Source organism: Chrysochloris asiatica, unplaced genomic scaffold (assembly GCF_000296735.1).
Source record: "Chrysochloris asiatica unplaced genomic scaffold, ChrAsi1.0 scaffold00088, whole genome shotgun sequence".
Classification (NCBI taxonomy): domain Eukaryota; kingdom Metazoa; phylum Chordata; class Mammalia; order Afrosoricida; family Chrysochloridae; genus Chrysochloris; species Chrysochloris asiatica.
The window spans coordinates 8,842,689-8,868,603 of NW_006408606.1; the positions used below are offsets into that span (position 1 = coordinate 8,842,689).

The window sequence follows — 25,915 nt, forward strand, 5'->3', positions numbered from 1 at the left end:
GGCACACAACAACAACAACAACCTATTTTAAACAACATAACCAATGACTATACACAGAGAATACACAGGAATCAAACTGACAACATCTGTGGGAAAATACAATGGAGAAGATCAACATCATCAGTCAAAAACAAGACCTGGGGCAGACTGTGGAACAGAGCATTAGTTTCTCCTATGTTGAAGCTAAAGATAATTAAAACATCTCCATGAGAGTCAAAATATCACCTTGAGTATATTCCACCTGAATTTAGAAACCATCTCAAGAACAGATTTGATGCATTAGACATTGATGACTCAAAAGCAGAAGACTTCTGGGATGGCATTCAAGAACATCATACATGAAGAAAGTAAAAGGTCAATAAAAAGACAGGAAAAAAGGAAAGACCAAATTGGATGTAGTAAGAAACTCTGAAACTTGCTCTTGAATGTAAAGAAGCTAAAACAACTGAAAGAAATAAGGCATACAAGAGCTGAAAAGAAAATTTCAAAGGGCAGCTCATGAACACAAAGTCAAATATTATAATGAAATGTGCAAAGACCTGGAGTTAGAAAACCAAAAAAGAAAAACATGCTCAATATCTCTACGGCTGAAAAGGACTGAAGAAAAAAATCAAGCCCCAAGTTACAATATTGAAGAATTCTAAGGGCAAAGCATTGAATGATGCAGGATGTATCAAAAGAAGATAGGAGGACAGAGGACTAGAGTGGAGAGTGAAGCGTCCAGCTGATAAGAAGAGAGGGCATATGCACAAGAACACCCACACTAGCAGATAATACACACTTGACCTGGCTTCAATGACTGGATTATCAGAGCTCAACTAGAAGAAAAAAGAAGAGGAAAAGAAGAGTAATCTGATACAATTTGATGAACTTGACCTACACCTAGGTCAAAAGAGGGAACAAATCTTTACAGCAAGGATCATTCCCACCCCCTCCATACACAGAGTAGACAGGGATGGACAACTTGGACATTGGCTACCCAAAATGGGGGTGGGGGTGGGGGAGACTACAAAGGCAAGAAGTGACTGACTTAAAAGCTTTCAAGAGGGAACCTAGATCCAGAGGACGTGGAGGAAGGTAGAATCTCCACTGAGTAGTACCCAATCTGTCTAGGCTGGGCTGATGAAAGGAGATGCGGATAGGTCTCTGTGATACAACAGTGATTAACTGTCATCAGGACTGATTGTGAGGGCTGGAAATGTAAAGGTAGACATTTTGTAGCAAGGAGGAGAGTGATTAACTTTTCAGTCTAGAAGCGGAGGTCCCTGGAACCTTCAAGGAAGAAGAGTGGTAAGCGGGACCCTACCCAGAGAAGCAGTGATGCCTGAGTTGGAGGCAGAGACGATGACGTGGGGAGATGGAGCAGCTGGGGACTTTAGAGCCAGAGAGGGAGAGGGGCTATATGCTGACGATCAGGGAGCAGGCTTGTAGGGTATATACCCTTTGGTTGGCTATGATGCATGGAGGGGATTGTAACCATGGCAATGAAATGATATACAATTGGATGAATGTAAAACTAATGTTCTCCCATGTAAATTATCACATAATTCACAATAAAACATAAAACAAAGAAGATGGGAGGGAAGCGGGCCTGTGTAGTGTACCCTTTGGTTATTTGATGATGCATGGAGGGGATTGTGATCATTACCATGAAATGAAATATGATAAGATGAATGTAAAACTGATGTTCTCCCATGTAAACCCACATAATTCACAATAAAAACTTAAAAAAAAAAGAAGAAGAAGAAGATGGGGGGAATACACAGAGTCACTGTACCAAACAGAATTGATAGTTGCTCAACCATTTTAGGAGGCAGCATATGATCAAGAACCTATGGTATTCAAGAAAGAAGTCCAAGGTGCACTGAAGGCATTGGCGAAAAACAGGTTCCAGGAATTGATGGAATACAAATTGGAATGCTTCCACAAACTGATGCAGCACTGTAGATGCTCACTCAACTATGCCAAGAAATTTCAAAGACAGCTACCTGGCTAACCAATTGGAAGAAAACCACATTGGTGCCCATTCCAAAGAAAGGTGACCTAACGAAATATGAAAATCACTGAACAGTATCATTAATTCAAGTAATCAAATTGCAACTGTACATCAACAGGGAGCTGCCAGAAACTCAAGCCAGATCCAGATTAGGATGCAGAACTAAGGATATCATTGGTGATGTCAGACGGATCTTGGCTAAAAGCAGAGACTACCAAAACATGTTGACTTGTGCTTTACTGACTATGCAAGTGCATTCCACTGTGTGAACCATAACAAACTATGGATAACACTGGGAAGAATGGGTGTACTCATGAGGACCCTCTACATAGACCAAGAGGCAGTTGTTAAAACAGAACAAGGTGATACTGAATGGTTTAAAATCAGGAAAGGTGTGCACTAGGGTTTATCCTTTCACCTTACTTATTTAGTGTGTACATGGAGCAAATAATCCATGAAGCTGGATTATATGAAGAAGAATGCGGCATCAAGATTGAAGGAACACTCATTAACAGCATGCAATATGTACATGACACAACTTTGTTAGGTGGAAGAAAAAAGGACTTGAAGTACTGATTAATATCCAAAGACTACAGCATTCAGTACAGACTGCAACTCAATATATAGAAAACAAATCTTCACAATATATAGGAAACAAGTCTTCACAACTGGACCAATAAATAACAGATAAATGGAGAAAAGACTGACGTTTTCTTAAGATTTCATTTTATTTGGACCCACAATCAACATTCAGGAAAGCAGTGGTCAAGAAAAGAAATGATGCATTGCATCAGAGAAATCTCCTGCAAAAGACCTCTTTAAATTGTTCAGAGCAAAGATGTCATTTGAGGACTAAGGTGTGCCTGACAGAAGCCATGGAATTTATAATAGCCTCATAAGCATATGGAAATTGGTCAATAAATAAGGAAGACCATAGAAGAATCAATGCAGCATTTGAATTATAGTGCTAGAGAAGAAAATTTATATAATGAAATATATGGTCAATGTTAAGTAAAGAAGGGTTTACTTTTTAGTAGAGTATAATCACTTCTTTAAAACAATTTTTATAAAATAATCATGTGGGTCGGTGCTTAGAATATGAATTAAATGAAAAGTTGTAGAATTAAGCGGAAATACAGATGATCTCAAGTCTAAAAAAATATATTAAAAATAATGAATATAAATAAAAGAAGTCTGTGTGACTGGATTTTATTGTTGTCGTTAAGTGCCATCGAGTCAATTCCGACCCATAGTGACCCTGTATAGGGTTTCCGAGAAGCAGCTGGTGAGCTTGACCATGGACCTTGTAGTTCAAATGGCTTTGCAGTCTGGCACATTAAGCCACAGTGCCACACCAGGACTCCATGTGACTGGATTAGAATAATTATTTTCCCTTTGTTTCTTCATTATTGTTGTTGTTGCTGTTGAGTGCTATTGAGTCAGTTCCGACCCATAGTGACCATGTATAGGGTGTCTGAGGAGTGGCTGGTGAGCCTGAACCACTGACCTTGTGATTCAAGACGAAACAGGCATGTATTCACGTTACATAAAGGAGATGAGCATGAAAAATGTCATACTGTAATTTTCAAAGTAAGTGATTTACTAATATACTCTGGCAATTTTTTAAAAGGCAGATATAATCATTTACCAAACAACAATGGAAACAGGTCTAAGTTCCCTTAGTTTTTTCGTAGTTCTTGAAAGCTCACAAAATGAATTTTGCACAGTAAATAGTAGTAACAAAAGTGAATTCTAGTAGTGATGAAATGGAAGTGGAAGGCTAGGGTAAGTAAAAACGAATAGTGCTATACAAAATGCCATTTGGAATGAGTACTTTAAATGTGCTTCACTGTTGACAGTAACTTAGACTTAGTTGACAATGTAGAGTAGAATCAGAAACACATATGAAAACAACCACACCATCACCACAGGAAGTATATATGATGTGATTACTTAAACAATAGATCCCTATACATCCTGTTAAAAATTAGCAGCACAATCATATTAAACCTTTATTTCAAATGTTCTTACTCCATTCCAAACAACAGAATTTCTTTTATTTCTATCTAGATTTACGACCTTTACCTGTAACTGTTACTATTCTTAAAATTTTCACTCACCTCTTAGTTCTGGCATCATGAATTTCTAAGAAATGTCTTTGTGCTTCATGTTTAGAATGATGATCAGCAGCTAATGCAATATCAACAGTAATAAGTCCTAAATTGGCTGACCCAGCTTCAAGCCAATATGCCCTCCGTAGAACTGCAGGCTGAAGTCCAACTCTGCAATTGTTTAATTGCTCAATGTACTGTCTCACTTGAAAATCCTGAATTGCAGCACTTATTCCTTCCCCAACCGACTGATTGTGGAGATTACAGTTTGCAACCCGGATAGCACCCATCTAAAGTCGAATGAAGAAAATGGAACAAAATGTAACTTAAGTATTTTTAATCAGTGTAGAATAAACTAGGGTTTTGATCTAGGTCAAATCATTTAGTCATGGCCAACAAAGTAAAATCAGAACCGATTAAAATTCGTAAAATGTGAATATTCTGAACAGCAAAAGTTACAAGTTAAGTATGAAATGGGGCGACGTGTCGTGAGCTCTTTCAGGAGCCTAGTGGGGGATTACTGGATTACTACCAGGACTGTGGAAAGCAACACATATTCAAAGTGATTCGTTTGGTTGCCATCTCTAAGCCAAGCACAGCTATTTCCAACTCTGCCAGTCAACAGATTAGGATGCTATGTGACGCACACAGTTTTCTAGAAAGAATAGGAAGTTTCTAGTAGAGCAGCACGATTTTTCCCATTCCTGTTAATCATTCCAGTACACCTACATTTTACAAATTTGGGTCTGTTCCAAATTTACTTTATCAGCCATGACCGAAACTGGGAAGAACCAGTTCAAAGATCTAAATGAAAAATAAAAAACAGGTGTTTCATTTCATAAAGAGGAAAAGGTATGCAAAACCCAAACAGAAGGGAAAGGGAGGGGAAAAAAAAAAAAAAAACAGAAGAGGAGAAAGGCAAAAAGGCTCAAGGCAAATGCAAACGCATGAAGGAAAACCTAAAATATAAATGCAACAACAGAAAACAAATAATTAAACATTTAATAAGAAATAAGAGAATCAAAGGAAAAGAGCAACAGAAAAGTTAGAAACATTTTAAAGATTATAAATGACCATTCATAAAGCAGAGGTGGCAAACAAATGTTTGCAGAAGTCAGGCTGGAAATAAAAATACATCAAATCTAATGCATGCATCTTTTTTAAAAGAATATCTAAAAACACTACCAGTTTATATGCTTGCCATACAGTCTACCAGTTTATAATCAAGCTATAAAGCAATGTTGTTAATAATAATTTAGATAGGGTTAAAAACAGTAAACGTATGCTATAAAAAAAAAAAAAATACTGGAAGAGAACACAGATGAGTAGAAAATATAAAGCCACCTCCTAAAACTTTATAGTACAGGCAATACCCAGGCTATGAATGTCCAATTCACAGACAACTACTTGCCCTATAAACTGTTTGCCATGGCCTATGAAGTGAAACAAAACCACTTGAAGTTTTAAAATCTGACAGATTCAGAACTATACCTGGAAGGTGAAAAATTATGGGTCAGAGCCCTGCAATGGCAAACTCAGAACAGGTGTAGTAAGCCCTTTCAGGAGCCTGATGTATGAGACTTGATTATAGGAAGGACTGTGGAGAACAACACACATTCAGAACAGTACCGTCAGCTACCATCTTTAAGCAGAGTAGTGCTGCTTGGGACTGTGCTCAAAATCCAAGGGTAAGAGATTTGGTTGCTATGAACGCTTATACTGTCCTCTCTCTGTAAGGAGATTAAATTTTTCCTGTCCCAATTATCTTTCAGTTCACCGTAAACGAAAAAAATTCAGATCTGCTCCAGTGATACTTCCTTGGCCATGACTGAACCTGGCAACTGGTTCAAAGTCCTGAAAAATTCTTAAAGACACAAGAAGGAAGAGATTGTGTTCATAATTTGAGGACTGTCTGTGTTCTGTGAGAAGAAAAACTATAAATGTGTGCTATATTTCAAGAAACTGAGGCTTGGTTTGGCAAAACACAGAACTACATTTACCTTTACATTTGTAGCACAGCCATGCTCCACAATATAAATATCAGCTCCATCTACTGCTAAACGAGTCATAGTGTATTTCAAATCATCTGAAGCTGGACAAGGCCCAGGAATACAACTCAACTAAAATGAAAAGGAATTATACAGCTAATTAATCAAAACCAAATTATTATTTTGGTACTTATGTATATCTACTTATATAAAGAAAGAAAATTCAGGTTACATAATTCTGTTAATTTTGCTAATAGTAAATTAAATCACCAGCAATTAAACTGCTAACAGTTAGAAAACTAACTTTACATAACCATGTAATCATTTTCATTCAAACGGGTTAATATAATTGACAGAATATATGTGTGTGAGTTTCAATAATATATATATACTCAAAATGAGTACCTAAGGTGGTGAATTTGATAAACAAGCAATGTCACAATGTAGGAGAACAGAAATGCTCCAGTGGTCTATAAATCATGTTATGTAAGGAATTTAACTTTCCTCTTGTTTCAATTTCGAAATCTTCTATATAAATACAGTTAGTTATATCCTAAGGATTAGTACAATACTGCAGTATCATAAGAGTATTGACAGTATAAGTATAAGAGTTGACATAACATTTTAATAATATCTCCATTCATCTCTGAATGCATGTTTTAATAATCACATATTTTAAACATTTATAATAACTAAGAATTTGAAAAATAATTTTATTAAAGGGAAAACAAAACAGGACTATAGTTGTATACTTACTGGATATGTGCATTTGATTTATAGCTGAGAGCCCAGATAATTTTTCATTTTTAAAAATTTACAAGTATTTATAAACTGCTAACTTATTTGTTAAAGTACCTTGGATTCACAGAACCGACGATCAATTCCATGCTGACATATTATTACTGATTTGGGTCTTTCCAGTTCATACTCCCGACATACCACGTGAAAAACAAATGTCTGTCCCCACTCTAAGAGATATGCCAGCTACAAATAAGCAGTGACAGGTGACAACATAGCATTTTAAACAAGTGTTCAGCATTCAAAATCTTATGAATATTAGCACAGCTTGCAAGAACCCAAAAGCTGTCCTATACCTGCTGCTACATAATCTATTCGTTATTATTTTTCTACTTTGACATCATTTATAAGCCTCTGTTACTTTTCACTTGTGAATGACAAAATGAACTACCAAAATGAAAGCTCATTTTAAATGAACTATTCCACTTTAGTAGCTTCTAAATTAACTACTTTTCTTCAAGGTTATGTCTTCTCTTTTTATCTTTTTTAAGACTAAATGAAATCTACTGAATAAAAAAGCATTTAAAATTCTCTATCTAGAAACCAAGTATTGCTGTGAAATATTTTAAAATTTAATTACCATATTGAACTATAATTTTGGAAAACTAGATATTTTGATGATAAAAACACACTGGCTAATAAGTGTAAATTTATAAATAAACAGAATTCACTTAACCATATATCAATTCTTAAATACTAAACTATCATTAAAAAACTCCTTAATTTTATAATTTAGAGTTACTAATAATAAAAACATAAAGGGATGGTTATACATGATTATCCCTCCAAAAATTATGTAACTAACTCTTGGAAAACATGAATTCCACCTTTAAAACATACAAAAAAACCAAACGAACATTAACAATGGTTATGGAAACCATGTCAAGATTCTATTTGAAGAAAGAGAAGAGCTTCATTTTCTAATTATGGCAATTTATAAACATACAAGAATCCAGCATGCATTAGAATAAAGGAATTGTATCCAGTCTTATGGACTTCTGGTGTGGCACTGTAAGATCGGCACTGGACTGCGAATGACATGGTCGACAGTTCAAACCCACCAGCTCTCCTTAGAAAGGCTATACAGGGTTGTTATGAATCGGAACTGACTCAACAGCACTTAAGAACAACCACATCCAGTCTTACAGAACCAGCAAGTTCTAATTACTTGTTACAGAACAAGCTGCTTTGTTTTATGTTTCAGTTTTCAAGTGTATACTAGTGGAAGTAAAAGAAGAAGAGGATAATAAGGAAATAAATAAGAGGACAGTGAGCATTGGATCGTCCCATCTATTTTTATATATTTCTTTATACATTCCAATTTATACTGAAATGTCACTCAACTCCAAAATATCTTCTATGAATCCCATTCATTTTCCTATTACTTTTAGAATCTTAATTTTTTCTGCCTACTAAAAATGTCTCGGGTATACAAGAGTTCTAAATGTTTTATCCTTTTGTCATTACTGCGTCTCTCACACTTTGGACATATTGTCAGGAGAGAAAAGTCATTGGGGATATCATATTTGGTAAAGTGGAGGGTTGGAGAAAAAGAGGAAGACCCCTAGAGCAGTGATGGGCTCAAATATAGCAACAATTGTGAGGCTGGTCCAGGACCACGCAGTGTTTCATTCTGTTGTGCACAGGTCACTATGAGTCAGTGCCGACTCGATGGTACCTAACAACAACAACTAGTAAGTTATATGTGTTTGATATTCATCCTGCAAATTTTTATCAATATTAAGTATGTACATTTCTATCATGTTCCAGATTTTGAAATGCCAAGGTAAGCATTCATATTATCTTAAATATATGACTCAGCAGGTAGAAGGTTATAGTAATATGGCTATTCAAATAAACTGCAATAGTCCATTCCTAAAACTAAATAATCCTTTGGTTATGTTGGTTGGTTATGTGCCGTGGAGACAGTTCCAACTCATAGCGACCCTGTACAGGGTTTCTGAGGCAGTAAATCTTTACAGGAGCAGAAAGTCTCATCTTACTCCCACGGAACAGCTGGTAGTTTCGAACTGCTGACCTTGCAGTTCGCAGCCCGATTTATAACCACTACGCTACCAGAGAACTTCAAAAAAGGGCTGTAAGGGATAGTGATGCAAAAGGATCACACCTAGAATCTCTGGACCACATATACTTAAATTCCATTTTTCTTTTTCTAAACCAGAAATCATATCACTAATGGTGGTGGTTGTGTGCTGTTAAGTCACTTCTGACTCACAGTGGCCCTGCATAGAGTTGCCAAGGCTATAAATCATTATGGGAGCAGAAAGCCTCATTTTTCTTTCAGGGAATAGCTCCTTGTTTCAAACTGCTGACCTTGAGATTAGCAGCCCAGCTCATATCTTATATTATTATATATTACTAATGTTAAGTAACGTTGAGTCGGTTCTCACTCATAACAACCCTGTATAGGGTGTCTAGGAGTCGTGGTATGACCTTGTAGGGTAATGAGATGGACTGCAAAACCAGTTTGAACTGCAATGTCAGCGGTCAAGCTCACCAGTCACTCCTTGGAAACCCAATTCAGGGTCACTATGGGTTGTAACCAACTCAGCAGCAATCAACAACAGCATAGGGTTTCCAAGGAGTAGCTGGTGACTTTGAACCACTGGCCCTGTGGTTTAAACCAACCTTGCGGTCAAGCACTTTATCCTACAGCATCACACCAAGAATCCTAGATCACTAATAGCAGGTATAATAGATGCTGTCTTGCTCTAGGGCTTAATAGGTTAAGTATTCTACCTGAGCGTCATAAATTATTATTGTGTGCTTTTTCTGAGTTAATTTCAACCCATAGGGAAACGATTATTGTTGCTCTTGTTGAGTGCTATCTAACCAGTTCCAATATATCATGACTCTGTATAGTTTTCGAGACTGCAAATCTTTGTGGGAGCAGAAACCCACATCTTTCTCCCAAGAAGTGGCCAGTGGGATTGAACTGCCAGCCTTGTGGTTCAATTACCCTAGAGAGCCTCCACACTCACATGAGGACAGAGTAAACCTGCCTCATAAGGCTTCCTCAGCTGTAATTTTAGAGGGAGGAGACTGCCAGATCTTTTCTTCTGCAGAATACCTGTTGACTTTGAACCACCAACCTTTCAGTTAACAACCTTAGCAGCTGAGTGCTTAGCTACTGCATCATAAAGCCTTCTTCTGCATCATAAATGCTACTTTAAAATTGTACTTAATAGATAAGAAAGCAAAGTTCTTAGACACTTATTCCATATATTAGTTAGGAAAAGATGGTTGTTACAACTGTGGAGTGTCAACTAATATAATTTAAGTATTATATTAATTGATTTCTGGAAGAGTTCTCATCCTGAGTATTTTTTCCAAAGAAAAGGTTGAATTCGTGAAAGAATTATGAAGAAATATTAACCTACAGCCCTGGTGTCACTATAAAGATTTATAGTCGTGGAAACTCTACATTGCTACTAGGGCTCCTTATATACAACTAACTACCATAATAAAAATATCCCTGGTGGCACACATGGTTAAGCACTGGGTTGCTAACTGCAGACAGCAGTTCAAACCCATCAGCTGTTCCACAAGATACAAAATGAGGTTGCTTGTTCCTATAACCATTTTCAGTCTCAGAAACCCTATGGAGCAGTTGTACTCTGTTCTATAAAGTCACCGAGTCAGAACTGACTTGAAGGCAGTGAGTTTGGTTTGGTTTTATATAACATTATATAGTTTCTGGGTAGTATACATAGGTATTGCACTTGGTTACTAACCAAAAGGTTGAAGGTTCAAGACTACTCAGAGGTATCTCAGAAGAAAGGCCTGATGGTCAGCTTCCAAAAGAACACAAAAAAAGATCAATCACTGAAAGCCCTATGAAGCACAGTTCTACTCTGACACACAAGGTCACCATAAGCTATAATCAACTTGACAGTAACTGATAGTGGGAGTGATAGATCACTATTCCCATCAATTATATGTGTTTCAGAAAAGTGAAATTTGTCTCTGACTCACCTACAGCTGGTATAATTCTAAATGGGAAAAACAGCTTCTATCCAGAAAAGCAAAATGTCATCAGGATATTTGAAAGTCATTAATGAAAATGCAATGCACATTCATAATGGACACACAGGATACCTTGGGGAGATAGGTAAGGAAAGAAAAAATTAAGTAAATCAGGAGAAAATACTATAAGAATCCATACCTGTGGTGCTGTGACCTTAGCTGTAAGGCTTCCAGCCTGCACATCAATTAGCCATGCATATTCTAAGGAATCACTTCCCAAAGGAAGACCTTCTGCTGAGAACATAGCATGTGCTCGCAACTGCAGACCAGACAAACTGATGTGACCATCCCTGAGTACTTCATCCACAGAAGGTCGCTGCTGAAAACAATAACATTAAGACAGTAAGGAAATACAAGAAAAATCACAAAATAATTTCTGTTTGCTTCGTCTCTCTAGAGATGAATAATTAAACCATGTAAGATTTACACCCTCGGAAACCCTGTACAGGGTCGCTATGGGTCGGAACCGACTCGACGGCACTTAACAACAACAACAACAACATCTGGAAAATAGCGTAGTGGTTACAAATTAGGCTACTAATCTCATGGTCAGCAGTTCAAAACTACCAGCTGTTCCACGGGAGAAAGATGAGGCTTTCTGCTCCCATAAAGATTTACAGCCTCAAAAACCCTGTACCAGGTCGCTATGAGTCGGAACTGACTTCACAGCACATAATAACAACAAATAAGGAAAATAAGATTTAAGAATCCACAAGCTCCTAATACATCTTGGACCAAAAAAAGTACTTTGAGTCAAATTGCTTTAGTAATACCAACAAGAGCTCCACTACAAAGCAAGACAGCCAAGTCCTAAAAAGTATGCAGATCTTCTCTAACTGGTAAGTATCCATATGAATAAAAAGAAATAAGTACACCAATTGACAGGAAATGTAAGAGACTAAACCTTTTTGTGGAAAAGCTAAGACTCATGAGTTTAAAATATTTAAAAGAAGAAAAAAACAAGGAAGAACAAGTCCATTTAGATCATTAAATGAAGATACTAGGGGAAAAAAAGCCAACTTTCAAATAGATTTTGAAGACCAGGTGTGGTAGTATAGGATAAGCACTGGTCTGCTAACCATAAGTTTGGCAGTTCAAACCCACCAGATGCTCCTTGGACCCTAGAGGTTGCTATTTTTTTAGAATTAATTCAACACCACTTAATAACAACAACTACATATATATGAGGGGGCTTCAAAAAATTCATGGAAATTTTTCATTATCTTTTAATCCCATTTTTCCACAAACTCTCTGAAGCCCCCTTATATGTGAGGGATAAATACTTTGATCTCCAAGCATAATTATATTGTTGTTGTGTGCCATCAAGGTGATTCCAACTCATAACGACACTGTATAGAGTTTCCAAGAAGCAGCTGTACTTGAACTGCCAACCTTGTAGTTAGTCGTCCAGTGTTTAACCTGTAGTGTCACACCTGGACTCTGAAAATTATATGTTGCTGTTAAATGCCATCAAGTCTGTTTTGACTCATAGTGACCCTGTATAGGGTTTCCAGGGAGCAGCTGGTAAGTTTGAACCACCAACTTTACGATTCCAACCAAACTTGCGGGTTCAGTGCTTGTTCTACAGTGTCATATCAGGATTCCTGATGGTCATATGTGGTTGTTGTTGTTGTGGTTGTTGTTGTTAGGTGCCACTGAGTTGGTACAGACTCATAGCGAAACACTGCACAACAGAATGAAACACTGCCCAGTCCTGGGCTAACCTCACAATTGTTGCCATGCTTGAGCCCATTGATACTGTCACTTTGCCAATTCATCTTGCTGGGAGTCTTCCTCTTTTTCTTTGACCCTCCACCTTACCAAACATGGTATCCTTCTCTAGTGACTGGTCCCTCCTGACAATATGTCCAAAGAATGAGAGACGAAGTTTGGCCATCCTGGCCTCCAAGGAGCACTCTGGGTGTAGATACTTCTCCCAACACAGATCTGTTGGTTCTTTTGGCAGCCCACGGCACTTTCAATATTCTCCTCCAACACCATAACTCAAATGCATCAATTCTTCTACAATCTTCCTTATTCACTGTCCAGTTTTTGCATGCATATGAGGTTATTAAAAATACCATGGCTTCGGTCAGGCACACCTTAGTCCTCAAGCTGGCATCTTTGCTCTTCAATACTTTAAAAAGGTCTTGTGCAGCAGATTTGCCTAATGCAATACATCATTTGATTTCTTGACTGCTGTTTCCATGAGTGTTCATGGTTGATCCAAAAAGAATGAAGTCCTTGACAACATCAATATTTTCTCCATTGATAAGAATGTTGTTTATAGGTCCAGTGGTGAGGATTTTTGTTTTCTTTACATTGAGATGTAATCCATACTGAAGGCTATGGTGTCTGATCTTCATCAGCAAGCATTTTAAGTCCTCTTCACTTTCAGTAAGCAAGGTTGTATAATCTGCGTATCATAGGTTGCTAATGATGTCCCTCATTCCCCATCCTCTTCTAATTCCAGCTTGAACCTCCGTAAGTTTTGGTAGTCATATCCTCATTATTAAAAAGCAATATACATTTCAGAGAAAATTACTAAGACTGTAAAAGAGGGTGTTCCATGGAAGAGTAGTTCCACAGAAGATTATTAGAAACACAGATTCAAGTTAAGTTTGGGATGTTTTACCCATCAGTCATTACGTTCTGCTGAATGTATTTTCCCACCTTGCTCAAATGCACTGAGTTCCTCCTATTTCTATTGTTATCATTTTGGTCCAAACATTACTCCTTGCCAGTACCTTCAATTTGCAATAGGCTTTACACTGGCCATCCCAGTATTAACTTTCACATTTCTCTGTTCTATATTCTAAAAACAACTACAGAGATCTTTTAAAATTGGAAAGATGATGCCATTTCCTATTTAAAATCTAATCTCCTTAGAATAACCATACATCCAAAATCCTTCCTTTCTTTAGTGCCCATCAATCTCTCCAGTTATCACTAGCTAACTCTGCCAACACTACTCAGTTTAGGAATTAATTTTGTCAAAAAAGATTTCTCCTCCTCTAGATGACAGCTGTTAGGTGCCACTGAGTTGCCTTTGACTCACAGTGACCCTATGCACAATAGAACCAAACACTACCTGGTCTTGAACCAGCCTCACAATTACTATGTTTCAGCCCATTATTGCTGCCAGTGGGTAAATCCATTTCTTTGGATTCTAACTCTTTTTGCTGGCCCACCACTTCTCCCAGCATGATGTCCTTCTCCAGGGATTGGTTCCTCCTGACAATATGTTCAAAGTATAAGAAATCAACTTCGCTTCTAAGGAGCATTCTGACTATAATTCTTCCAAGACAGATTTGTTTATTCTTCTGGGGGTCCATAGTACCTAAAATAATCTTCTTCAACACCATAATTCAAATGCATGGATGCTTCTTGGATTTATTCACTGTATAACGTTCACATACATATGAGGCAACTAAAAATACCATGTCCTAGGTCAGATGTACCTTAGACCTCAAAGTGACCAAAGCACCTCATACTTTCTATGGAACAAGGAATTTTATTTGGCCTTAAGTCTTTGATTTACAAAAATAACCAGAGTAATTAAGATGTCACTGTTTTCTAAAATACCCTTCTTGTTGTTAAGTGTCATCCAGTCAGTTTCAGTTCATAGTGACCAATCCTGTGTTAGGGTTTCCAGGGAGTGGCTGGTGAGTTTGAACCACAGACCTTGTGGTTCAAACCAACCTTGTAGCCCAGTGCTTTTCCTACAGTGCCACATCAGGGTGCCATACTCTGCTGGTATTTAAAATAGCTTCAAGCATCACAGCAACACACAAGCCACCACAGTTCGCCAACTGACAGATAAATAGTGGCTAAAACACTAAGTATACAAATGTGCTAGGAGAGCCCAACTGATCTCCTGGCAACAAGCCTTATAAAGAAGTGGACATGATGAGCCTCCACTGCTCCCCACATTCGAAGGACTGATATTTGTCACGTACCACGTGACCTAGGCTTTAGGGTATAAAAATAACTAGGCAATGGATCTTCGGGTCCAGCACCTATGGTGCTAGGTGGAAACATGTTCAACATAAGTGTTCAGCATACCCAATATGTCTATCAAACAGGGGAGATGGCAGAGGGTAGGCTTGCCATTTTATAAGTCTCTCACCTACAGCACAGAGTGGAGTACAAGTGGGGAAGTCATCATACCCACCATAATAGTCATCTTAAGTTGGATATCCAAAAATGGAACCATTTTTATTGTGATAAAACTACTTTCTGTGTCCTAACAATCTGGAGTTTCTGGTGTGTACAGACTGTGATTGGAAGAATACAATATGCATGGAGGAATCCTGATTAGGAATTGGTAACCCTTTTTAGAATGATCTTCTAGCTTTTTAGAAATCCAGGGCAATGGTATTCTAGCTATTTAGAAATCGGGGACAACCCGTAAGTATCTTGCACTCTTTTTGTAGTCCTCTGCACAACTGATATTATTTATCTGAGTTTTAATATCCTCAGTATTTATCTTCTCCACCAGGTTAGCATCATTCTGTCTTCTTCAGCATGTATTACACTACACCTAACAAAGATTGACAGACTTCTTTATAGCAAGTCTTCTTAGCACTTTCACCATACTAATCTACACTGTGATAGTTCACAGGTACTTACCAAGCAAGCTGTATTATGGCAGTTTTTGTTTATTTGTGTATACTCATGTGCACAGAGTATCTAACAGGTAAGTGTTTCTTACTTTCAACATACTTTGAAAATGATTAAAAAGAAAACAATTTCAAGGGCTAAATTTAATTTATAAAGTATTTAAAAATAAAATTCCAAAGTATGACTATAATAGTAACTCTAGGAATAGTACTGATGTAATTTTTATTTGATTTTCATCAAAGATGTGTGATTTTACATAAAATCACCTAATGAATCCATCTACTACCTTATCTTTTATCTGACAGAACTGAGGATGATGGTCAGTAAAGATCTTTTCTGATCCTGAAAGTTAGTAATTCTCAGTATGTTGTTAAGTGCCAAGGAGTTTGTTCCAACTCACAGTGACCCTGTATAGGGTGTTTGAGGAATGGCTGGTAAGTGTGAACCACCAACCTTAAGGTTAGCAGTGCTGTGTTTATTCTAAATTGCCACACCAGGACTCCAAATTCTCGGAATAAATAAAGGAATAAAAGCTTTACATATCTATTTTTTCTGGTTCAAAAGTGCATCTAGATCTTAATCTCTCCTACAGGCATAGTCTACATAGAATAATAAAGACTCTAGTCTACATTTTATTATACTTATAAGATGACCACAAAGTTCTAAATGTGCAATTTCATATGCTGAACACAATCCTTTACCTTGAAGCCTAGAGCTGAGACAAAGGCCACCAGAAATAAGCAGCTATAGTTGGATTACCCAGCACTGAGCCTTATGGGTAGCCATAAGTGTAAAGTCTACCACCATGAAAAGTCATTAAATAGTACATAGAAAAATTCAGATTCTTAGAGATAGTCATGGCTGTACTATAAAATATAAGCAGGTTAAGCAGATAACCTTGTCTTTGGAGTGATTAACAATAAGTATCTAGGAAATCAAACAGCACTGGTATCTGCCATCACCTTTGTATCTTCATTCCATGAACTCTTTCTGTAATCCCCAAATAAATCATATTTTATACTTCAGATGATAGAAATTTGCATCACCTCTATAACAAGATGTGATGTGAATCCCTGACAATAACCTCAAAATATATATACATAAATATCTACATATAGATATACATGTATCTAGTTATCTATATATTTATCTGCTAATACCTTTAAAAATGGAGGAGCTAAAGTAGAAGTTGATATAAGGGAACAACTGAGCTTCTGTTAAGTGGGAAGAAAAATTTCAAGAATGGTTAATGGTGAGAGCTGAAATAAAATGATGAACATATTTAAAGTCACTGAATCGTACATGTGACTTTGTTGAAATTGCATGTTGTTTTATCCACATGCTGAAATTGCAAATTGTTTTATCTACATAATTATAATAAAAATCAAATACCAATACATAATTACAATAAAAAGCAAATGCACGGCTGGAGGGGGGTTTGTGTTGGGGATGGGGTTGGGATTGGGGTTAGGGTTGGCGTTGGACAAGGGTGGGTGTCCTGCATGGGCCAGGATGAGAAGAAGGAGACGATTCGTGTGGAGACGGCAGTGCCAGGGGATAAAGACAGGAGTGAGAGTGGGCTATGGGCAAGGGCAGGTTCCCGGTGCAGCCCAGTAGGTGAGGTTGGCAGATGAGGAAGGAGATGGGAGAGAGGGGCAGTGCCTGGGCCCCACTAGGCTCCCAGGTGACGGTGACAGTGAACACAACATCTCAATCACTGCCTGGAGCTTCCACTCTGACATCCTCATGCCGGGGGGCCCACGGCTATGACATCCCAGCTCTTTGAGTCCCATGCTTGCAAGGTGCGCCCATCCCAGTATGGTCCCCTGGGTCTCTGATGCAGTGCCTCTGCCCGGAGGAGTGGCCAAGCCAGATGCATGGAGCAGCGGGTTGCAGTGTCATCTTAGCCATGGTCTGTAACCCCAGCAAACAATGTTTCTTGCCAGCTGTATCCAGAGGTACGTTGGAAGCAGGAGATATGCTCTCTCTGCCATTAATGAAGAAGAACCCGGAGAGAAGTGCATACTTTGGAAACCAAGATCACTGCTCACTGAATGTCCTCACCCTTGAAACACTAATGTGTGACACTAGAGGAGTGGCAGCGTAGCAGTAGCAGCTGAATCAAGAAGAGACCTGAGAGAGACCAGGGGGCTCCTCAGCCCATGGAGCAAGCAAAGGTCAATGGGAGTCTATGGAATGTGGTCAAACTCGGCCCATATCTTCATTGCTGCCTTTCCCTCTCTTCCATTCATTAGGAGATCAACGTGGTCGCCAGCAAGCTTACATGCCTGCTTATGTGTTCCCTTTGGGTTTCAGTCCTGGAGGGGCATTTGTCCTAAAGAGACTTGATTGTTTGCCTTGATGGCTCCCCAGTGAAAAACTTGCTTGTTCTTGTAGTAGCCAATCAGACTGCCATTTTTATTTTGGATTTTTCCTGTTAGTCTTTCTTTCAAAAATTATCTTCTGTTCCTCTAGCTATTCCAAGCTGGTCTGCTTGTCCTTTCAAGTGGGAACACCCCACTTCAGGATTCCACCTATGGTCCTCCTTGCAGGAGGCCTATTTCACTGGGCAAATTCTAGAACCCTTTTTAGGTATTCTAATCAGTTATAGTCTAGTCTTATAATTCTTAATGTTTGTCCTTAATTAAGGAATCTGAATAGACTGCAAAATATTTACAACTCAATTGCAAATGATTGCAATACGACAATGGGCACAATTAAAACTGATAATTAAGGCTATCCAAGAGTTTATTTACATACAACAACTTTTGTTGTTAAGCGCCATGGAGTTTGTTAGGATCCACAGCAAACCTGTATAGGGTTTCCAACTAGAGGTTGGAGGGATTGAACCTCCTACTTTGCGGTTTCAATAACTTTGCATGCCAGCGCATTAATACACAGCGTCACAACAGCACTCCATACACCAACTGGAGGTTCTATAGTTCATTGACTCCTATGATTATCAATGTTTTTAGCTTGTGAAAAAAGTGGTCCTATTAAACTTTTCTAACAGAAAAAAGAAAGTAACAGTAAAAGTTATATTCTGTATGATTCCACTTTGTCATGACAAAATTATAAAGATGGAAAACATATAAGTGGTTGCCAGCATTAGGGACTGGGAAGTAAGGAAGGTGGCAATGTCTATAAAAAAAGAGTAACAAGGAATTCAAAGGAGCCCTGGTGGCATGGCGGGTTATGTGTTGGACTGCTAACCACCAGATCAGTAGTTCGAATCTAGCAGCCACTCTGTGAAAGAAAGATGAGGCTTTCTGCTCCATGAAGATTTACAGCTCCTTTATATAGGGTTGCTATGAGTTGGAACTAAAACTACCAACAACAGCATAAGGGACTCACTCATGTAATGAAACTGTTTTGTATACTGGTTGTGGCGATGATCAAATGAATGCGTACTTAATAAAACCATGCAAAATTAAATGTATAATACACACATCAATGAGTGCATGCAAAACTGATGAAATCTGTATAGTGTCTGTGGATTGAGTAAATGTCAATTTCCTGGTTCTAATACTGTACTTTTGTTGTTTGGTGCTGTGAAATGGCTCTGACTCACAGCAAAACTATGTAACAGAACAACACAGTACCAGGTTCTACACCATTCTCATAACTGTTGTCCTTTTCCAGGGAGTAGCATCATTTCCTTTTCCAGGAACTAGTCCTTCATGAAAACATGTTCAAAGTAAGTGAGATGAAGTCTCACCATTCTTGTTTCTAAAAACATTCAGGCTATCCGTCTTCTAAAACAGATTGGTTTGTTCTTCTGGCAATCCACGGTACTTTTAATACTCTTCTCTAAAACCATAATCAAGTATATCAATTCTTCTCTGTTCTATATTCATGTCCAGCTTTCACACGTATATGTTGTTGTTAAGTGCTATTGAGTCAGTTCCAACTCATAATGACCCTGTAATAAGATTTCCAAGGCTTGTAAAATTTTGCCTCATCTTTCTCCCATGGTTCCCAGGTCAGTGCTTATTCTATGGAATCAATGCACTCTCCACACATATATTGTTGTTGTTATGTGCCGTGGAGTCGGTTCTGACTCATAGCGACCCTGTAAAGGGTTTCCGAGACTGTAAATCTTTACGGGAGCAGAAAGCCTCATCTTTCTCCCGCGAAACAGCTGGTAGTTTTGAACTGCTGACCTTAGGGTTCGCAGCCCGATTCATAACCACCACACATATATGGGGTGACTGAAAAATCCCCTGGCTTGAGTCAGGAGGACTTTGGTTCTCCATGGGACAGCTTTGCTCTTTAACACCTTAAAGAGCTCTTTTGCAGAAGCTTTGTCCAACATCAATTGATTTCTTGACTGCTGCTTTCATGAGTGTAGACTGTGAATCCACATACAATGAAATTATTGACACTTCAGCCTTTTCTCTATTTGTCATGCTGTTTATTGGTCCAGTTGTATTTTTGTTTTCTTTATACTGAGTTGTAAACTGAAGGCTATAGTCTTTTATTTTCATCAGTAAGTACCTCAAGTCCTCGTCAAGGCTGTGTCATCTGCATATCACAGTTTTCCTCCAATACTGATTCCACCTTCTTATTCATATACAGACTGGATAGGTAAGATGAAAGGATACAACCTGGATGCACACCTTTGCTTATTTTAAAACACACAGTATCCCCTTGGTCTATTCAAACAACTGCCCCTTGTTCTTTGCACACATTCCATATGAGCATAACTATGTGTTCTGTAATTTCTATTCTTTGCATAGTTTGTTAGTACCCACATAGTTGAATGGCTTTGCATACTCAATAAAGCACAAGTAAATATCTTTCTATGGAGTCCTGGTGTGGCACTATTGTCTAAGCATGGACCACAAGGTCGGTGTGAACTGCAAAGTCAGCAGTTCAAACTCACAAGCCTTTCCCCAGAAACCTTATACAGGGTCTTTATGAGTTGGAACCAACTTGATGACACTTAACAACAAACATCTTTCTGGAATTCTCTGCTTTTAGCCAAGATCCACCTGATGTCAGCAATGATTTCTTTTGTTCCATGTCCTCTTTTAAATCCAACTTGAATTTCTGGCAGCATCCTAAAAGGCTGCAACCATTTTTGCATTGTTGTTGTTAATTGCCCTCGAGTTGATTCGGATCCATAGTGAGCCTGTTTCCGAGTAGTTGGAGGTTCAAACCATCGCCCTTGCCATTAGCAGTCCAGTGCTTATCCTACAAAGCCACATCAAGACTCCATTTTTACATTATCTTCAGCAAATCTTTACTTGCATTAATCATATTGTTTGATAATTTCCACATTCTATCGGGTCAGTTTTCTTTGAAATAGGCACAAATATGGATCTTGTCTAAGCTGGACAGGTAGTTGGTCTTTCAAATTTCTTAACACAGAATAGTGAGTGCTTCCAGTACTGCATCTTATGACGGAACTTATGATCTTATACTACTATATTGTTAGAATTGAGGCATGAATGCAGGGTATACTGATCTCTCTCTATCGTTTCTTGCCATGAAATGATAATGTATTGTTGTTGTTGTTAAGTGCCGTCGAGTCGATTCTGACCCATAGCAACCCTATTAGGGTTTCCAAACAGCACTGGTGAGTTTGAACTGCTGACCTTGTGGTCCAAACCGACTTTGTAGTCCAGCACTTTAACCCACATTGCTACTCCTGATAATGTATAGTTACTCAAAATAAAAACTTTTTTTTAAAAAGTGTTATCAGAGTTACTCATTCATCTAAGAGATTCTTAAATTCACCTACAAAAAGAGAAGATTTCCCCTTCTACCTTTATTAATACTGTTAAAGACTGAATTGTATCCTCCAAAAAGATATACGGAACCCTTTGCCTGCGAGGGTTTTTCTTTAAGGCACTATCAGTTACATCTGACTGAAGAAATCCAAATCCATTCTAAGAAGTGTCTTATAAATAAAAAATGCAAAGTCATACACATGAGGAAGACCAAATGAAGACACATCCATATGTAGCCAATAAATGCTAGGGATTGCCAGCAGTCACTAGAAGTTAGGAGAAAAGCATGGACCAGTTGGACTTTCAGAATCTTTCAAAAAGGAATCAAAACTGTTAGTACTCTTACATTTTTATTTCTGGCCTCCAGAAACGTTATTGTTGTTGTTAAGTTCCTTCGAGTCAGTTCCAACTCATAGCGATCTTGTATAGGATTTTCAAGGAGCAGCTAATGGGATAGAACCGCAGACCTTACAGTTCAAACCAACCTTGCGGTAAAGTGTTTTCCCAACAGCACCACAGAAGAAACATTAGGTGATACATTTCTGTTCTTTAAAACTATCCACTCTGTAGGATTTTATTATAGCAAGGACACCTATACACTGAAAAAGAGGGCAGGCTTTCACACACACACACACACTCACCTTACAGAATAAAAAGCAATCAATTCTAATGGACAATAACAGAGTGGAGGACAAGAGTCATTTGTGAGGTTTGAAGTCCTGATATGGTGCTGGTTAATGCACCATAATGGTTAATGCACTGGACTGCAAAGTCGGTTTGAACCACAAAGCTGGCAGTTCAAGTTCACCAGCTGCTCCATGGACACCCTATACAGGTCTCAAAGGGTCAAGAACCAACTCGATGGCACTTAACAACAACATACAACTCATACAGAATGTATTTTGTTACAGTTACAGAAATGTTCACAAGTGGTAAAATAATAATTAAGTACACACATCGTAATAGTGTCATTTTCTGGTTTTGATGTTGGGCACTATAGGATAAGCACTGGACTGATAATCACAAGGTCAGAAGTTCAAACCTACCAGCCACTCTCGGACACCCTAAACAACCTAACAGGGTGGCTCCAAATCAAAGCTGACTCAACAGTACAAAACACTGGCAATCATAATTAGGTATAATACAATCATTAGGGGAAACTGGGTGAAGGGTAAATGAGACCTCTCTGTACCTCTCTGCAACTTCCAATGAAATTACAATTATTTCAAATAAAAAGCTTTAAAATAGAAATACACATACTGAGACAAGAACAAGTAAAACCAATGTCTAGCATATATTAAGTGCTATATTTTACTTATTATTACATCAGCTATATCAAATATGTAGCTGAATAATAAATATCGTGGTTGTTAGTGCTGGTGAGTTGGTTCGGACTCATAGCAACTCTATATAGGGTTTCCGAGGAGTGACTGGTGGGTTTGAACCACTGACTTTCGGGTCAGCAGTCCAGTGCTTACACTATATATATTTATATACATTTATAAATTAAAATTCTAAAAAGAAAAATGTCGTTGGCTACAGTAGAAGAGTTTTATTTTTTTTAAGTGTATAACATTTAATATGATCTTTGGTATAAATTCACCTTCCTGTTTGTAATTTCATTTAGTCTGTATTAATTTGTCTAAAGTAATATTTCTGGAGCAAATAACTTGATTAAAAGTAGAGAAGGGAGTCTTGTAGTGGCAGGTGCCAAAAGAAGCACTTGAGTATTTAAAATGTAAAAATAAAGTGATAATAAATCAAGTCAGGAATGTAAAATATTCCTTCTTGATTAGTATCATTGGTTTGCTTTCAAAAGAATCCCATAGGTATCTGTAAGAAATTAACAAAATATCTTGTAAGTGAGCTATATGAATGTCATTGACTATATATTCATTATATGTACACTTTGAAGATTTATAGTGCTCAATAATATTTTTTTAACTATATTATTGTGGTAAATGTACATGCAACAAATAGTTCATCATTTCAATATTTTTCATATGTACTATTCAGTGATAATAGTTATTTTCATCCATTTCCAAATTTCGTCAATATGATGTTGCCTAATGGTTACGAATCGGGCTGCGGACCTTAAGGTCAACGGTTCGAAACTACCAGCCGTTCCGCGGGAGAAAGATGAGGCTTTCTACTCCCGTAAAGATTTATACCCTCGGAAACCCTGTACAGGGTCGCTATGAGTCGGAACCGACTCGACGGCACTTAACAACAACAACAACAATATTAATACTGGGAGTCCTGGCATGGCGCTGTGGGTTAATGCACTGGAATGCAAAGCCAGTTTGAACCACATGGTCAGTGGTTCAAACTCACCAGCCGCTCCTCAGAAACCCAGCTCGACAATACTTAACAACAACAAATATTAATACTGGAATCCTAGTGTGGCACTGTAGGATAAACACTGGACCACAAGGTTGTTTCAACAGCAAAGTCAATGGTTCAAACTCACCAGTGGCTCTTCAGAAACCCTCCATATAGGGTTGCTATTAGTTGAAATCAACTCAATGACACTTAATAAAAACAACAACAAATATTAATACTAATGTGATTTTTAACAAAAACTATCAACATTTTATACAATTAGTTTTTTCCTTCTATAAATGCATGAAAAAAATCATAAAGTATTTCTTTACATATATAAAAATCAAAAGATATAAAATATAATTGTTTGGAAAGCATATCAATAGGAAGCAGCAAAAACAAAACAGATTTTTGAAACACAATTCATAATCAAATGATCTTTCATATGTATTCACAAAACTTCTTAAATGTTTTGAATTTAAAGAGCTATACATATAAATATTATTGAGCACATAAATTTCAATAATAAATCCCTAAGTCATTATATTAAGTTATTTTGACATTACCTGATAGTTATCACTGACAAACACATTCAGCGGTGACAGGACAAGTTGTAGCATGGTCTCTCTAAATCCTTTTTTCATTTCAAAACATAGTCTTTCCAAAAAAGCTGTAGGGCACTCATGACCATCAGTAGTTCCATGCTAAAAGTCAAGTAAAATAGTATCATCAAAATACAGAAAATGTGAAGACCAAGAAGTCTAAGAAAATAAAAACATTTACTATGATTTGTTGTTGTTAAGTTCCGTCAAGTATAATAAACCTGCATGGGATTTCCATGAAGCAACTGAAGGGTTTGGACTGCCAAACTTACAGTCAGCAGTCCAGTGTTTATCCTACAGTGTCACAACAGGATTAAGAGACTTCAAATTTTTTTTTTTTTTTAATTTCTTTACTGACAAAAGAACTATTCTGTACATAATAAGGACAGCTACATAAGCACCAAAAGTGACTATTCTGATGTGCAACCCTGGGTTCATGACTTATAACCTGTATATGTACCACAAAGCTCTCTGGTGAGTCCCTGTCTATCAGGCCTAGCTCCAAAAAGCCTAGGCCTTCTGGGAAACATAATCTCATTCAAATGAGCTCCAACAGTCTAAGGGCATCCTTATAGTGAATGAAGAAATTTTGTCAGCTAAGTCTATGACTGACAAAATTTAACCTCCAAGGTCAACCTTTTGGAAGTGGATTCTACCATAAGTCTACCATAAGACCCCAATCTGGTCTAAGATCTAGAGAAATTTAAGTTCTAGAATACCTATCTGGTTAACTATAAACCCAGCAATTCAATGTCAAGGCAAAATGTTCTAAAGTTACACAGAACAGCAAAGAAAGACTTAAAGAATTAAAACAGAAAGTAAAATTATGAATGATAACATATCCAGAGTAACCATATTTGAAGAAAATAACATTAGCCTTATGAAATGAAAGTAAAGGATTAAATGTACAAGTTATTGAGTAATTATCTACATGGGCATGTACACAAATGTGTGTATCATTTTCCTAGATTGTGTGGATTTCATGATATACTCAACACTATCTTGATATGTGGATACTTACAACAGGAAGACGCCCATGAACTTTGTACAAATTAACAAGCACAGTAATATCCCAAGGACGCAAAGAAAGTGGATGAATTGACTTGGCTGAACTTTCATTCTCCTTTTTGTCGTTTTCCATTCCAACAGCAGTCCACCCAGAGCTCGATGATGTTGACAGTGACAGAACAGGACTAGAAATAATCTCTTCAAAATCCATATACATGTCATCCTCTCCAAAGTAATTTTCCTATAATTAAGAAAAAACAAACTGCTATCAAATAAAGTTTCACCTAAGATCCCTAGATTTGTAAACTCGGTATCCACGTAATGTCCTGTGTTTAATAAAAACTTTAGAACTATTTCCTTACAATGAGAATGTTGTTGTTTGTTGTTGTCAGGTGCCATAGAGTAGGAACCGACTCATAGCGACCCCATGCACAGTAGAATGAAACAATGTCCGATCCTGAGCCAACCTCACTATCGCTGCCACACTTGACGTCATCAATGATGTCACCTGGCCGATCCATCTCGTTGGGGGTCTTCCTCTTTTTCTCTGACCCTCCACCTTACCCAGCATGACATCCTTCTCCAGCGACAGTTCCCTACTGATAACATGTCGAAAGTATGAGAGATGAAGTTTAGCCATCTTGGCCTCCAAGGAGCACTCTGGCTGCACTTCTTCCAAAACAGA

At 37.7% G+C, this 25,915-nt stretch overlaps 1 protein-coding gene across 1 annotated transcript in view; it reads right to left on the reverse strand.

Moving 5' to 3' along the window:
* KIAA1109 (KIAA1109 ortholog) overlaps positions 1–25,915 on the reverse strand; it is a 340,787-nt gene that overhangs the window by 215,389 nt on the left and 99,483 nt on the right. Inside the window, exons 19-24 of the mRNA XM_006866287.1 lie at positions 25,244–25,471; positions 24,187–24,324; positions 11,080–11,259; positions 6,951–7,079; positions 6,108–6,227; positions 4,117–4,397 (exon numbers count right to left, since the gene is read on the reverse strand). Of these exons, the coding sequence (XP_006866349.1) occupies positions 4,117–4,397; positions 6,108–6,227; positions 6,951–7,079; positions 11,080–11,259; positions 24,187–24,324; positions 25,244–25,471 (1,076 nt within the window). The remainder of the gene's footprint in view (positions 1–4,116; positions 4,398–6,107; positions 6,228–6,950; positions 7,080–11,079; positions 11,260–24,186; positions 24,325–25,243; positions 25,472–25,915) is intronic.